This window comes from Podarcis filfolensis, assembly GCF_964270895.1.
Source record: "Podarcis filfolensis genome assembly, chromosome: 7".
Lineage (NCBI taxonomy): Eukaryota > Metazoa > Chordata > Lepidosauria > Squamata > Lacertidae > Podarcis > Podarcis filfolensis.
In genome coordinates, this window is record NC_139603.1 from 57,582,089 (window position 1) to 57,596,759 (window position 14,671).

At 42.1% G+C, this 14,671-nt stretch overlaps 1 protein-coding gene across 3 annotated transcripts in view; it reads right to left on the minus strand.

The window, feature by feature from the left end:
* Positions 1-1,892: 1,892 nt before the first annotated feature.
* The window catches only part of CPA6 (carboxypeptidase A6), a 43,925-nt gene continuing 31,146 nt past the window's right edge, over positions 1,893-14,671 (minus strand). For all 3 annotated transcript variants that reach the window (XM_083623574.1, XM_083623573.1, XM_083623575.1), the window contains 3 exons: positions 13,844-14,046; positions 7,451-7,535; positions 1,893-3,461 (listed from right to left, as the gene is read on the minus strand). In XM_083623574.1, coding sequence (XP_083479700.1) covers positions 3,274-3,461; positions 7,451-7,535; positions 13,844-14,046 — 476 coding nt within the window. In that variant the 3' untranslated portion in view covers positions 1,893-3,273. The remainder of the gene's footprint in view (positions 3,462-7,450; positions 7,536-13,843; positions 14,047-14,671) is intronic.

A 14,671-nucleotide genomic window follows, 5' to 3' on the forward strand; every position in this document is an offset into this window, starting at 1 on the left:
GGATGATATTCTGTAGAAAGGAGAAGCACTTCTCAGTTTTTAAAACTAGACCTGTCATTTTCAACAGTGCTGGAACACCCTTTTCTAAATCAATAGTATTCCGTTGAAGAGTCTTACAGGGTGTGGTGATTCTCAGAAATTGTGTGCCACATTAAGTAATAACCAAATCTGTAATTATACAGTGGAATCTCGGTTGTCGAACGCCTTGGAAGCTGAAAAATTTGCCAACAACCCGGAAGTGAATGCATCTGTTTTCAAACGATTTTCAGAAGCCAAATGGCCAAATGGCTTCTGAGGCATGTTTTTCAATTTTTCCCATTGACTTTGCAGCCAGCCCTTTGATCCTTGGTTTTCGAACAGTCTTCTGGAACGGATTACATTCGAAAACTGAGGTTCCACTGTATATTGATTTTGATCTCAAAATTATGTTTCCAATTTACAGATAGATGTTATGTATGTACCTCTCCACAATGAATTCCCCCCTCACTAGAAGCAATACATTAGGTGACATGCCTTCAACAGTTTGTTGGCATAAGAACACAATAGCTTTGCAATACCAGCAGGCTAGATAAAGGAGTACTTATCCTTCACACACTTAACTCCAGTCATGTTTGTTCACATCTCAAAAACGCAATAATCTGTAGTTAACATTTAAACCTGATGGTGCTTCTGCCTGCCTGAAACACAAAATGCATTCCAGTTTAGGAATCATAATAAGCTCTAATTCATTCATAATTTAAAGCAATATACAGCCTACTTAGCAAAAGATGCACATATATTGAAATGTAACTGTTTAAAAAGGAGGTGTTGCAGTCTACCACAGGGATAAAATGGTTTAAGCCTTGTCTCCCTTAATGCAAAGTATGTAGTATAAGGCCAATAATAAATACTGTATTCTTTTAATTTATAACACACATGAGCTATCCCCACCATTGTTAATGTTGCATTTTTAATGTGCAAGGGCCCCTCCATGTACCTCAATGGGATTCTTTCAATTACTGATTTAATGTATTATTCATATGTAGTCTCCCTGATGTCTTAATGGAGGGGCAACCCATCCAATAGGTGACCTGGCATTTTTCACCCAGGGGAGATACTTTGCAAGGGACTGCAACATGAAGACAGCTGGATGGTTCTGCCTGACTGCTCAATTTCTGTCAGTCAAGAAGAATGAGGAAAAGGCCTTCTGGTCCAAACACTCATCTGCCTTTTGAATAAAAAGGTGCTGTTGCAGTGCCTCCACTCAGAAGTCATTTTTGTGTGCGTGCAGTGGGTTGGTTTGCCTGCAACTCTCCATAAATTAGAGTCAAAGTTTTCCATTTTAGCTGGTTAGTAACTGATGAAAAATAAAAGGTGTCAGGGCACACATTTCTTCCTTCTGCCCATTGAAATGCTAAAAACGGCAGCCAATATCAGAGAGAGAAAACTATCAATTTTTTTGAGGGTTTGCTCATATAAGTCTGTTCATTTTTAAGCATCTTGTTTAAAAGGTATGTGAACACTCCTAGGGAAACTGCTGCAAATGATAACTGGTGAAGAACCACCAATCTGCCAGGAAGTTATTTCTTCCGAATGCACCTTGGAGAGGATATTTTAACATAAAATTATATGTCAATTGTTTGATCAGAATTCCTCACTTGGCAAAATAATAGGGTTAAGTCCAAGTAGTGATGGTTGCCAACTTGAATGGCTAAAATATGATTATAAAAATTAACGGAGAAAAAGGCTATCAGTGACTACATGGTAGCTAAATTAATGAGGATGAAAGTGATGTATTTTTGCAGTTTGCAATTTAATTTTGCAAGCCAAAAGAATTGGGAATATATGTTACAGAACGTCATGGGTGACCATCATTTCTCTTTCAGAATTACAACAGCAGTAATATCAGGCCATTTAATTAAAAATGTGCTTTATTTAACAAGTTCCGGTGTTATTCAAAACAAAATATATAAAATTTCCATTTACAACTGATGCTAAAAGAAGTATCAAGGGAGCAAAGGCCAGTACAGTTGCACATTTTCACCCCAATCCAATGAAGGACTTTCTCATGTGGAAGCTCCATCATTTTATAGATTGGAAAGCACATATTACTGCATATCCGAATGTGGATGTTGTCCATCTGCATTAATTCCAATTATGTATGACTACAGCTGGATTGGATCACTGTTCCACAACCCCCTAAGCAATAAGGCTCACATATTTTATTCTCCAGGCTAAGTGTGAGCAACCTGTGGCCCTCAGCCAAATTTCAAGAAGCAGAAAAATATGGGGGGGGGAGTGGTGACTGAAAGAGGGTGAGAAAAAAGGTGGGTAGTTTGGAGGGAAAGGAGTAGCAGAAAGAGAAAATTAGTTGTCCTGTCCATGTTACTCTGCTACGCACTTCTGGTATGTGACCCCCAACAAACTACCACTGAGGGAATGCAGTCTTTGACAAACAAAGGTTGCCCACTCCTTGTACAGTCCATTCTTGCAAACTCAGAGACAATGTGTTAATTGTTGTGGTAAGCACCACAACAATTATTTATGCTAATAACAAAGGGCCAGGGCTTGTCATGAAGTAGTGATCCTATGAGCAAGTACCGCGGGTGGGGCCACTCAGGCAGGTGGTAACAATTAGTCCCCAAAGTGGGAGCATGTGATGGGGCTGGCTGGTTGCCAGCATTCCCCAGCCCCTATAAATCTTTGAGTTAACCTGCTGGGGGGGGGGACATGCCATTTTTACAACTTGCTGTTTGATGCTGTGTAGTTGGTGGAAGAGAAGATGTCAATAAAACCTGGAACCCGTTCAGTGCCTGTGTGTGATTGATTAGTAGCTTGGAGGGAGGACTTGGGAATACGACCCCCTCCTTGACAGGGCTTACATTTATTTTTCATACACAGTCCAAAGAAAATCACACTGGACTCCAACCTCTGGTCATGCTACCTGTGGCTGACAGGAGTTAGAGTCCCACATTTAAAGGCTACAGGTTCCCCGTCTCTGCTGTAGTCTTATCCCCAGCTCTTAGAATTTCTTCAGCCTTGCCAACCCATATGCTTTCCAGCTCAAAACCGATTTCGACACTTGAGTGGTATGATTCCATTATACACATAGCCCTGAATATGTATCATACTCTTCAACCTACATGTAGTGTGAATATCATTCCCCCCCCCCCACTTTGTTTATCTCCACCAACAGGACAGATTCTAGGCTCCATTGACTTGACATTGTCTAAGTAATAAACATTTTCAATAACAGTTAAAAAGAAATACAGTTTTGGCCCTTTGATGCAAACCCTAGTGACATTTTTTCAGCAGATGCATGGTTATATTTTTAACAGCCAGCATGGTCTCTGTGCACGTTGGTTTAATTAGGGTCTCCGGCAGTAGAAATCCAAAATGACCTGTATCACGCAGCTCAAATGCAAACGCATATGGGATGCCATTTTTGTATGCCCAATCCATAGAACTGCCAGAACTCACATCTGGAAAAAGGAAGAGGAAGGAAAAAATAATAATTTTAAGTGATGTATATGAAAGGACATGCTAGTTCCACAAGTTTATATTTTAAGTTGTTTTTCTAAGCAACTCCAAAGGCGCTAAATGTCTTCAAATCCAGAGATGCCAAAGAGAAAGAAGCTTTGCAAGTTGGACTAAAATTTGATCCAAAACCAGTTTCATCAGCTCTCTTTTCCCTGATTCTGTAAATGTATGCAGTACAGTGAAAATACCTACATTGCAGGTGGGGCAAGAGGGAGTCCTTCACCTTGCTGCACTATATCTGGTTTGTAATTGAGTTCAAACTGCTGACTACCAAGGCAATTTTGTGCTGGCAGACCTGGTTCTATCAGCCTGAAGTGACCTGAGACAGTCAGCCCATCTTCATCCATTTCTATGCTGCTTCCTAGCACTGCATGATGCTTGAGTGGCCCATTTGACAGTACTGGCAAGTTTTAGACTTAGTAACCAAATCAACCTGACCACTTCTCCACTGCTGCAATGACTCAGAGGACCAGGGTTGAAGTAATTAATTTTAACTCTAAAGAAGATCTAGGTATTACACAATGGAAAACAAAATAGCATGGATAACATTCTCTACTTTCTCCTTTCACAAAGGTTTCAACTTGCCTTGTGTGTAAGACAATACATGGAAGTTTATTTTCTAAGATCAGGCTCAAGGAAAGGAAAGGCTAGGAAGCTAGGAAGAAAAACTTCCCTACAATTTACTAGCAATGCAATCCTATGCATGTCTAGTCAGGTTTAAATCCTACTGAGTTCAATGAAACTTGCTGCCAGCTAGGAATGGATAAACATGTCACTTTCAGTTTCTCATCTTTCCAGCCTTAGCTCCAGTTCTCCACATCTCCATTTCATGGAAATTGATCAGCATTTTTCATGGGAATTTCCCTTACTATACAAATGTTATATTCAGTTTTGTGTTCTATACACATATTTGCAATGCAGTTTCCCCATATGCATTCCAGCATGCTATTTTCACTAATATACGCATTTATATGCAGACTTCAGTATATGCAAGTTGGTACACATTACTTGGCACTGAAAATTCGGATAACTGCAAATTTCATTAGCCTTTTATATGTTTTCAGCAATGTGTGTTTTATCTGTATTTGTTCTAATTTTTGTGTTCCACATCGAGTCCCAGTTTTGAGCAAAAGGAGGGATGTAAATAAGTATTATTAGAACAACAATAACAACAGCAACAAACTGTGAAGAATGGATATGGTTTGCATAGTGTTTTGAAAAGTGTGAATCAGGCAAGATCATCTTTAAGTGTCAACTGTATCAAATCCCCCACTTCCTGCTCCCAGGTAAATATGTACAGAACTCCAGCCTTAATCATAACATTTCTCAAGAAGAACATTAATCCCTGTTGCGAGCTGCACTCAGCTTGCTGTGGGCTAGAAGAAAAAAGAACACGCTACCTCCTACATTTCCACTGGTGCTGAATGAGTGAAGTGCAATTCTTATTTGTTGTGTTTCCCACACCGAAGTACTGAATTAAACAAGGGTTGAATGGCGCAATCTGCGGCTAACTACAAGCTAAGCACTCCCACTATAGTCTTCATTAACTATAACAATATCTTTTAGAAATCTATTTTTTAAAACTTAAAAACCTGACATGACATGGCAGTTACTGTGTGGCTGAAAACAGCATGAGGAAGTATGTTGTTAGAAGTTGGGGCAAGGCGGGGGATGCTTAACCAAACGTCCAGTTGGTATGAAAAAACAGAAAAGGCTGCAATCCTATAGCCACTTACCTGGCAGTAAGCCCCCTGAACTCAGTGGGAATTACTTATGGGTAGATGTTTATAGGATTGTGGTGTTGGTTGCCTTAGGGAATGAAGTGTCCTGTTAATACTTTGTCTAGGAAACCGGTGGCAACCTGTGGCCTTACGGATATTGTTACACTTTTAATTCTCATCAACCCCAAGCCAACAGTCAGGGAATTGTAGCCCAGTGGCATCTGAAGGGCCACAGGTGCCCTAGTCCTTGGGTTATGTTCATACCACTTTTCATTTTATACTACTAAATTTACAGTAGACTGAAGAAAAGCATTTATTTCTCTCTGCATCCATTCTTCCAAAGTTTCAGATCAGAACAAACTAAACGAGTGAAGCATATATTCCTTTGCTATATAAAGCTGCTGGATTTCTTTTGTCTATCATAGTTGTCTGGAGACTTCCATTCAGGCTCTGACAGTTATTGAAAATTCAGACTTTAAACATCCCAAGCTCCGCTGGGAAGAAGATGAATTTTTAATATTCTGTAAAATATTTCCCTGTTGAAGATATTTTACTTTGGTTTGTTATTGTCTTCAAAATGATTGTGATCTAAACCCAGAATTCAAAAAGAACATAACCCAGAGTCTGAGTGAATTCTCAGTACATCAATATTCTCTACAAATATGTGATAAGAGACAACCCAGACATCCTTGTAAGCTCAAAATACATATGCCCTGATCAGCAAAAGAGATCCGTGCAAGGAAGCATTTTGTTCCTGTAACCGACCCACATTCAGATACGTGTCTGGATGCTCATCCACACTGTGGTCCTCATTCAGACACCACTGAAGGGGCTGAATGTCCCTTCTGATGAATGGGAATTCAACTTGCACCATCAACTGCTAACTTCTGACTAGTTGCCCATAACTTGAGCTGGATTGAAAGCTCCATTGGAATAATAACAAACGTCATTTATTATGTCAGTTGTTTCTCAGTGCCCTCTAAAGATCCTCTTATATTGTCTCCAAGAGGCAGATTGGTGTGTGTTTTTTTTGCCAGCCTTAGACTCCATTGCTACAATTATTAGTACATCAAGAAGATCTGGGCTACATGGTTAGGTTTCTTAAATCCCACTTCAGTCATTGGATGGGACCCAAAGCATTACATGCATAGTTCTGCTCACCCATGAGAGCTCTTCAGCTTTCCTTTCCAGGGACAATCTCCATTCTTACTGAAAAGTCCATCCAAGGTCCTGTGGGCATCCCATGGGGTACAAGAGTCTGGCACATAAAGGGCATATTGCTCCCTCCACTGGACATGCATGGAAGTGTTTTTGCTTGTGCACAAGACGTGTCAGGCTGGCATCTAAATATTGTTATGAGTTTGTGGGGGCAAGATCTCCCTAAATTCTTAGATTTAGTAAATGTTAGGAATAAGTTGATGCTTGGGGTATTAAGGGAAGCTGCCAGACTGCTGAATCCTGTAGTGTCAAAAAAACACAGCAGTTCAAACCAGTTTTCCATGCTCAGGAAGTCCTTGGGAGAAGAAGGGTCATTTGCAAGAAACAAAGAGAGCAAAATACTGGGCCATTAAGAACGATTGGCAATGTAAATACTGTCAGACAGCAGAGAAGTGCCCCCTCCAGCTCTGAGTGAGTAGCAGAGGCAAAGGCCAATGGTAGCAGACAATGTCCAAGTTTAGGGTTTCAGCTTTGAATGACCTAGGTTGGTGGGAGGTCCTTGAAGCCAGTTGGCAGCAAGAAGGGGAAGGAGGGGCAGAACTCCATGTGAGTTGGAGGTGACAGGTTGGGACCAAGAGACACAGAGGATGATTTTTTGTTGTCCTTTGAATCCAAAGCTGCCTTTAAGAGGAAAGCCAGACCCTCATAGGATGTGAATGTCCTGCAATCCCTCCATCTAGGGGCAGGTTGTATATATACATGGCATGTAAATAAAACCATATATGATAAAGACACCACAGTCTCTGCTATGCCCAAAAGGAAACAGAAACTCTAGGTAAGTGTCTGGAACCGCAGAAATCTCGCACCACTAAAAGAGATTAGGGTGGTGTGTAACAACATAATGTAAATTTCACGCAGTCGTCTCTTGCGTCTCATAGCAGACTGAACAAAGTTCTCTTTGAAATGGTTTGCTTGCATCTTTACAACACAGCCTACAATGCTAACACAGTACAAATAGAAAACTAATGAACTAGCATACTGGAGAAACTTACACAAAGTGCTGGAGGCAGGGCCATATCGGTATCTTATCCCATAAACTGACTGCAAAGCATTTACAGCGTTAAAAGCAGCAGATTCCTGGGAAGGGAACAAAACAAAACAAAAAACAGAGAGAGAATGAGAGAAACAATTGTAGTTATCCCAAAATTTCAAGTAACATCCAACAATTTATTAATGTTCCTCAAACTTGTTTTTACTTCATTCCCATTTCAAAGCTTCCAAACGCCAGCATAAATAATCTGGTTCACATTTTAGCATGTTGAGGTCTTTGTATGCTGCCATATGCCTGTTGCCTGTCACTGCATGTAAGGATTTGTGGACTTAGATACTAATTGAACAATGGCATTAAAGGAGGCATAAGAAAGGATGCCTCTGACCCCACACCTTAAAGCAGTGAACAAGGATGAACAAAGAAGAAAAGGTTTGTTTTCTATCTTCCCCTTTCTTCTAAAATCATATTGGAATGGTAAGATAAAAGGTAAAGGACCCGTGGACGGTTAAGTCCAGTCAAAGGCGACTATGGGGTTGTGGCGCTCATCTCGCTTTCAGGCTGAAGGAGTTGGCATTTGTCCATAGACAGCTTTCCAGGTCATGTGGCCAGCATGACTAAACTGTTTCTGGCACAACGGAACATGATGATGGAAAGCAGATCGCACAGAAACGCCATTTACCTTCCTGCCGCAGCGGTAACTTTTTATCTACTTGCACTGGCGTGCTTTCAAACTGCTAGGTGGGCAGGAGCTGAAACAGAGTGGCGGGAGCTCACCCCATCGCAGGAATTTGAACTGCCGACCTTCTGATCGGCAAGCCCAAGAGGCTCAGTGGTTTAGACCACAGCGCCACCTGCATCCTTGGAATGACTGGGCAATTAAAGGAATCAACAAGGATCCTCTGCCTGGATGCTTACAATCTATGCATGGGTTGGCTGCAGAAAAAGAAAGATCCTACCCCTCCCTGGAACTTCATGCTCTGCTTCCAACGGGTCTCCAATTCACCTTATGAGAATAGTTAATTTTGTGCAAGAGTGGGGAACCTTTTGGTCCAGCATGCCAGATTTTTATCTTCTCCCATGCCTGCAGGTTAACTTTGACAGTGGGTGGTACACTGGTACCTGCCCCAGATTCCCAGGATCTTCATGCCATTAAGGCTACTTTTCAGATGTCTACTGAGAATCTTCATCCAATTCACACTCAAGAAGATGCAGTTCCAGAGCGACAAGGCTGGGCTCATTGAAACACTCAAAATATCATTATATTTAAGTGATTTCAGTAGCAGAGTTGTTTCTGTCCAGGATATGAAAAAGAAAGGGATTTATCTTGACAAGAACCATTCACTATGCAGAAATATCCCTGAATTATATTTTGCAGTTGCAACAGCCAGTCTGTGACGGGAACCAACTTTCAAAAAACTTAATTACGATGTTACAGATAAGGGAACTGCTGAGACTCTGCTTCTGTATTTCTATATATTTTACATTTAAGAATCAAATGAGAAAGTATATACAGAGTGCCCAGATGTGCTGACATTTTTGGATACCTCTAGAGAGCTGGCGGTAACAGTTATGAAGAGTCACAGCAGATGTCCGCCACGGCACAAAGAAATAGGTGGAATTTATTCAGTACTAGGTAAAATAGTTGAAGAAATGTGTAGCTACTTGCCCACAAGGATAACAACCGTTATGCCACACATCTATTACTAAATGGTTCCAATAGATTTTTCTATGCAGTATGATTTCCGTTCTGGTCTTTTGCTGCCTTACCTTGGTTCCCTCACACCCAAGCAGGGTTTGGCTCCCAAAACCATTCATCTCATTTGTCACTCTGGTCATGAGATGCCACTCACTGAGAACCTTACACTGGCTTCCTGTCCACTCCCAGCACAAGCTTATTGACTGTGCTTTCAAAGTCCTCCATGGCCTTCACTACATCCTGCCCATGATCTTTGCTTCTCCAGCTTCACAACCTTCTGCTGTCTGAACTAGTTCTCCTCCTCGCTCAAAAGACTCCACCCTTTCTCCCCTGGAGGCTTAGAACTGCCCCCCAAAACACCTGTCTGATACCACCACCATCTTCATTCAAAACCTTTGGCTCAACCCATAATTTATCACAGTTCCCGCAAGTTACCCTGTAATAAGTAATCCTAACCCTGCTTACATAGAGGAAGTCCCACTGAATTCAAGCTTGCAGCCTAATCATGTGCAGCTGAAAGAACTGGATGTTCTTTCCCTGTAAACCCTGCATCCTTCCTTGGTTGCTTCCTCTGTGTCAGGCGCTAAGCTCAAGGTGGGGATCAGTTCCCTTGTATTCTGTAAAGCTCATTACAGTTATTGATTTATAAATATTATAAATGGCTACAGGACTGATGGTAGTGGAAGAATATGGACTGTGGAGACAGAAATAGCTGCATTCCCATTCTTTCTGCTCCCCCAAAGTTTTATTCTCTGGTCTAAGTGCTATCCTCATACAGGGAACCACAGAAGAAGCAGCAGCAGGAGGCTGAGTGAGCTCTGTTGTGCTATCATGGGAAGACAGATTCTAGCCTTCTAAATAGGGATGCGCCTGCAGTTCCACATCTGTTAACTAGGTTGCCATATGAGAGGTCACTAATTTTATGCATTGCTGATCCATATATGGAAACCAGGGATGGACAGAACAGTCTGTTTCTGATCCATGTCGGTACTGCAGATGTTTATTCATAAGGTTCATTTTGTCCTGTTTCCACATTAATCTCATATATATATATATATATATATATTTACAAAAATGCATGAACATTTATATTTAAACATGTATTGAAGTAACCTATTCTATCTCAAAATATGTATTGAAATACATATTTATCTGAATTTGATTATTATTTTTCAGCTGCTGTTGCAAATTTGGAGAAGAGCAAAATCAGAAGGTGTCAATTTGCATTCATCCAGAAGGTGTCAATTTGCATCAGAATCTATAGAAATCAAATTCCTCAAGCACCCTTGGTTTCTCCTTTGGATGTGTTCTGTGGATGAGGGTGTTTGTGTGTGTGTGTAGTGACTGTCCAAATGCAAGTACTTTGTGCTTCGTGCTTCACCTCAGGTCTCTGTTGAGACAGTGTTTGGATGAATGACTGTCTGGGAGTGACACTGCCCCAAGTTCCATGGTGGGATATTAATATAATAAATATAAATAAAGGGCTGTATTCAACTAAGTCCTACTCAGAGGAAACCCATTGAAATCAATGAACCTAAGTTAGCCATGTCCATTAACTTCAATGGGTCTGCTGTGAGTAGGACTTCTTTAATAAATAATAATAATAATAATAATAATAATAATAATAATAATAATAATAATTCATTTATACCCCGCCCATCTGGCTGGGTTTCCCCAGCCACTCTGGGCGGCTTCCAACAAAATATTAAAATACAATGGTATATTAAACATTAAAAGCTTCCTTAAACAGGGCTGCCTTCAGATGTCTTCTAAAAGTCTGCTAGTTGTTTTTCTCTTTGACATTCCACAGGGCAGGTGCCACTACTGAGAAGGCCCTCTGCCTGGTTTCCTGTAACTTGGCTTCTTGCAGCGAGGGAACCGCCAGAAGGCCCTTGGCACTGGACCTCAGTGTTTGGGCAGAACGATGGGGTTGGAGACGCTCCTTCAGGTATACAGGACTGAGGCCGTTTAGGGCTTTAAAAGTCAACACCAACACTTTGAATTGTGCTCAGAAACGTACTGGGAGCCAATGTAGGTCTTTCAAGACCGGTGTTATGTGGTCTTGGCAGCCACTCCCAGTCACCAGTCTAGCTGCTGCATTCCGGATTAGTTGTAGTTTCCGGGTCACCTTCAAAAGTAGCCCCACACAGAGTGGATTGCAGTAGTCCAAGCGAGAGATAACTAGAGCATGCACCACTCTGTGTGAATACCTTTTAATTCTATATTTAAACAAAATAAAATGACTTTTATTGCAAGTTTGCTCCTGAGAACATCATTGCTGTGAATCCTCGACAAACCCTATCCCATGATACTGATGACCCTTTCAGTAGTAGAATCAGGGTTGGTTTAAGCTCCAGTCCCACCCCCATTCCCACTGTCATACAACTTCACTTCAGATCCCCTGACCATGGTTACTGAAAGAAATAGTTTAATAAATTAAATAACCATCTCCCCAAAAGACTGAAATAGACTACACATGCACATGTCTGCGCTGTAAAACGCAGTCAAAGACAAGACTTAAATGTGGGGAGTTGTGTATCCTTTTCTCCAGTTTCAATGCCCTAAATAATTTAGTGCACTAATTCAAAGAGTGGCTGGCTGCACAGTTCCGTCTAGTATGCTGGACAGAAGCCTGTTTGCCTTCAGCTCAGGAATTATTAAAGAGTCCCCTCATTTCTGAATACTGAAGCCCATGGTAAAGCTTTCATCTGTTGACCAATCTCAACATGCAAAATAAATCTGAGGATCTGGTGCTTGTGAAGTTTGCCTCAGGGGATGGAAATGGAAAGGAAATCCTTTGTGATTCTGCTTTGCAGCTCAGCGCCGTTCACAATAAACTGAGATCACATCTTACATGGTTGTTGACGGCATGGGTAAATGTGCCTTTCTTTTGTTTTCTGTGCAACTGCATTGGTTATTTGATATTTGTGCAAGTGCACTTGATGGCTTGCGACCTTTCACTGCAGTTTTCCATCATGTTTCCTTCTTCCTCACCACCAATGTGAAAACAGAGTGACATGGCCTTTTGACATATCTCTTGACATGTGGGTGTTGTTCTCCTGCTCTGCCTCGTGCCATGCTGCAAATTGCTACTGGACAGGGAATGTGCATAGAATACAGGGGATCCACTGGAGACTAAACAGTTCAGGTGAGACCTTCACCTTTCTGCCAAGTGTGGAGAAGAGCAGGGGCTCTCTTGCACCAAGCCCTGACTTTGGTCCAAGAATGATGCTCTGGCCACATCTGTGATATTGCAAGTGATCTCTGATGCACCTCTCTGGCTCACATGTTTTTGGTATCCTTCAAAACATTCTTAGACCAAGCAATCAGTTGCATTGCTTCAGAGGTTCCCTTCTCAACTGCAAGTAGCACTGACTGAGAGCACGTAATCTGTTGCCTAGCAATTCCCATAATACATTCTCTTCCCATAGAACAGATATAAGCATAGCTATATGGATAGTGAAAGCACTGACTGAAGTTTAAGGAGGCAAGGAAATAGAATCTGACCTCAAGTTAAGTACACATGGGCATTTTTGATTGGCTTTTTAAATCCCTGGCTGCTTTTGTCACAGTATTTTGGGCACTCGTCTAACTCCTGTCAGACCCAGTGCCACAAAATCTTTCTGCAACATTCCTAATGTTTTGCGCTATCTCTCTTGGATCCTCAAATGAAGCAAATTGCTTATTGTATTCATTACTGATCATATAACAATTACATTGGATGATATGCCCATGCATAAATATGAACTGTAACTACTTTGAACTGAGAGCCACACACCAAGCAGCAGCAGCAGAAGAGTTTGGATTTGATATCCCACTTTATCACTACCCTAAGGAGTCTCAGGGACGCGGGTGGCGCTGTGGGTTAAACCACAGGGCCTAGGACTTGCTGATTAGAAGGTCGGTGGTTCGAATCCCCGCAACGGGATGAGCTCCTGTTGCTCGGTCCCTACTCCTGCCAACCTAGCAGTTCGAAAGCATGTCAATGTGCAAATAGATAAATAGGTACTGCTCTGGCGGGAAGGTAAACGGCGTTTACGTGCGCTGCTCTGGTTCACCAGAAGCGGCTTAGTCATGCTGGCCACATGACCCGGAAGCTATACACCGGCTCCCTCGGCCAATAAAGCGAGATGAGCGCCGCAACCCCAGAGTCAGTCACGACTGGACCTAATGGTCAGGGGTCCCCTTTACCTTTTAAGGAGTCTCAAGGCGGCTAACAATCTCCTTTCCCTTCCTCTCCCACAACAAACACTCTGTGAGGTGAGTATAAGACGCCCCCTATTTTTGGGAACTCCAAATTAAGAAAATGGGGGGGGGGGAGATTGCCCAGAGTTGCTGAGCTTTTTAAAGGGGGGAATCCGGAAAATCGCTCACCTGCCTGATATATGCTGCCACTCGCACACATTGCAAGTCGCCCATCATCTGTCTCCTCCAATCGCCCGCAGCGACAGCTAGTCAACACCACCCCTTGCCACAGCTACCAATAACATGCCCAATAGCTGCAGACAATCTCTGGCTCGTGGCAGCAACCAATCCCACGTCCCCCCCTATGTACTATCCGTGTATAAGACGACCCCCAAATTTTTACATAACTTTTAAATAAAAAAAAACATTGTCTTATACATGTTAAAGTACAGTACTTTCTTCAAATTCAAAGTGATCTGCAAGGATTCAAAATTCTTCAAATCCCATACTTACCACACAGCTGAAATTTGGAATAGTCGCATACTTGTAAGAGTAGGGATACAACAACATCTGGGCATACGCATGAAAGGACAGGTAAGCTTTTATTTGCTTCCGGTGTTTGCGAAGAAAGTGAGCTACAGCCTTCACTTCTGGCTCAGATTCAGGGAAAGGACCACAGTATGTGTCGTCGCAGGGGTGGGTAGAAGCCCCTTCCTCTGCGTGTTGAGAAGAAAAAGAAGACCAAATTAAACCCACAACATTTAAATTGGATGCAAGCCAGGAAAACGCCCACAGATATCGTGCTGGTGCTGATGGGGCTCTATTTTTATTAAAATAAACTCTCTTGAACAAAAAAACAAAAAAAACAAAACGAAAAGGAATAGAAAGGACCAGTTGGCCAAAACCACTTTGCTGCCTGAGGCTAAGGCAGGGCTGACATTAGGGAGAGTAAGGTAACAGCATCTTTCAGCAAATGCTGGTGGGCAGCAGAAGGAGCTGCTGGAGGACAGAGTGGTGTGAGCCACATGGCTTGTCCTGCACCCCCATAACTATCCTACTGTCCTCAGGTGCACTGGAGGACATTACCCTATTGCCCATGTGGAAAGTGAGACTGAACTGCCATTCTAGTGCGTTTCTGTGCATTGAATGGTGGAGGTACCATTCAGGCAGCAAAATATATTGGGCTGGGCAAAGGTAAAGTCCATATATATATATATGAGCCGACTGTTGAATCTCACTTTCAACCCTGGCAAAGGGACAGTGCACCTGAGGTCAACAAGATCACTGAGATGGGCATGGGGTGTGTGTGTGCTGCATGACACAGCAGCTCTGTCCTCCAAC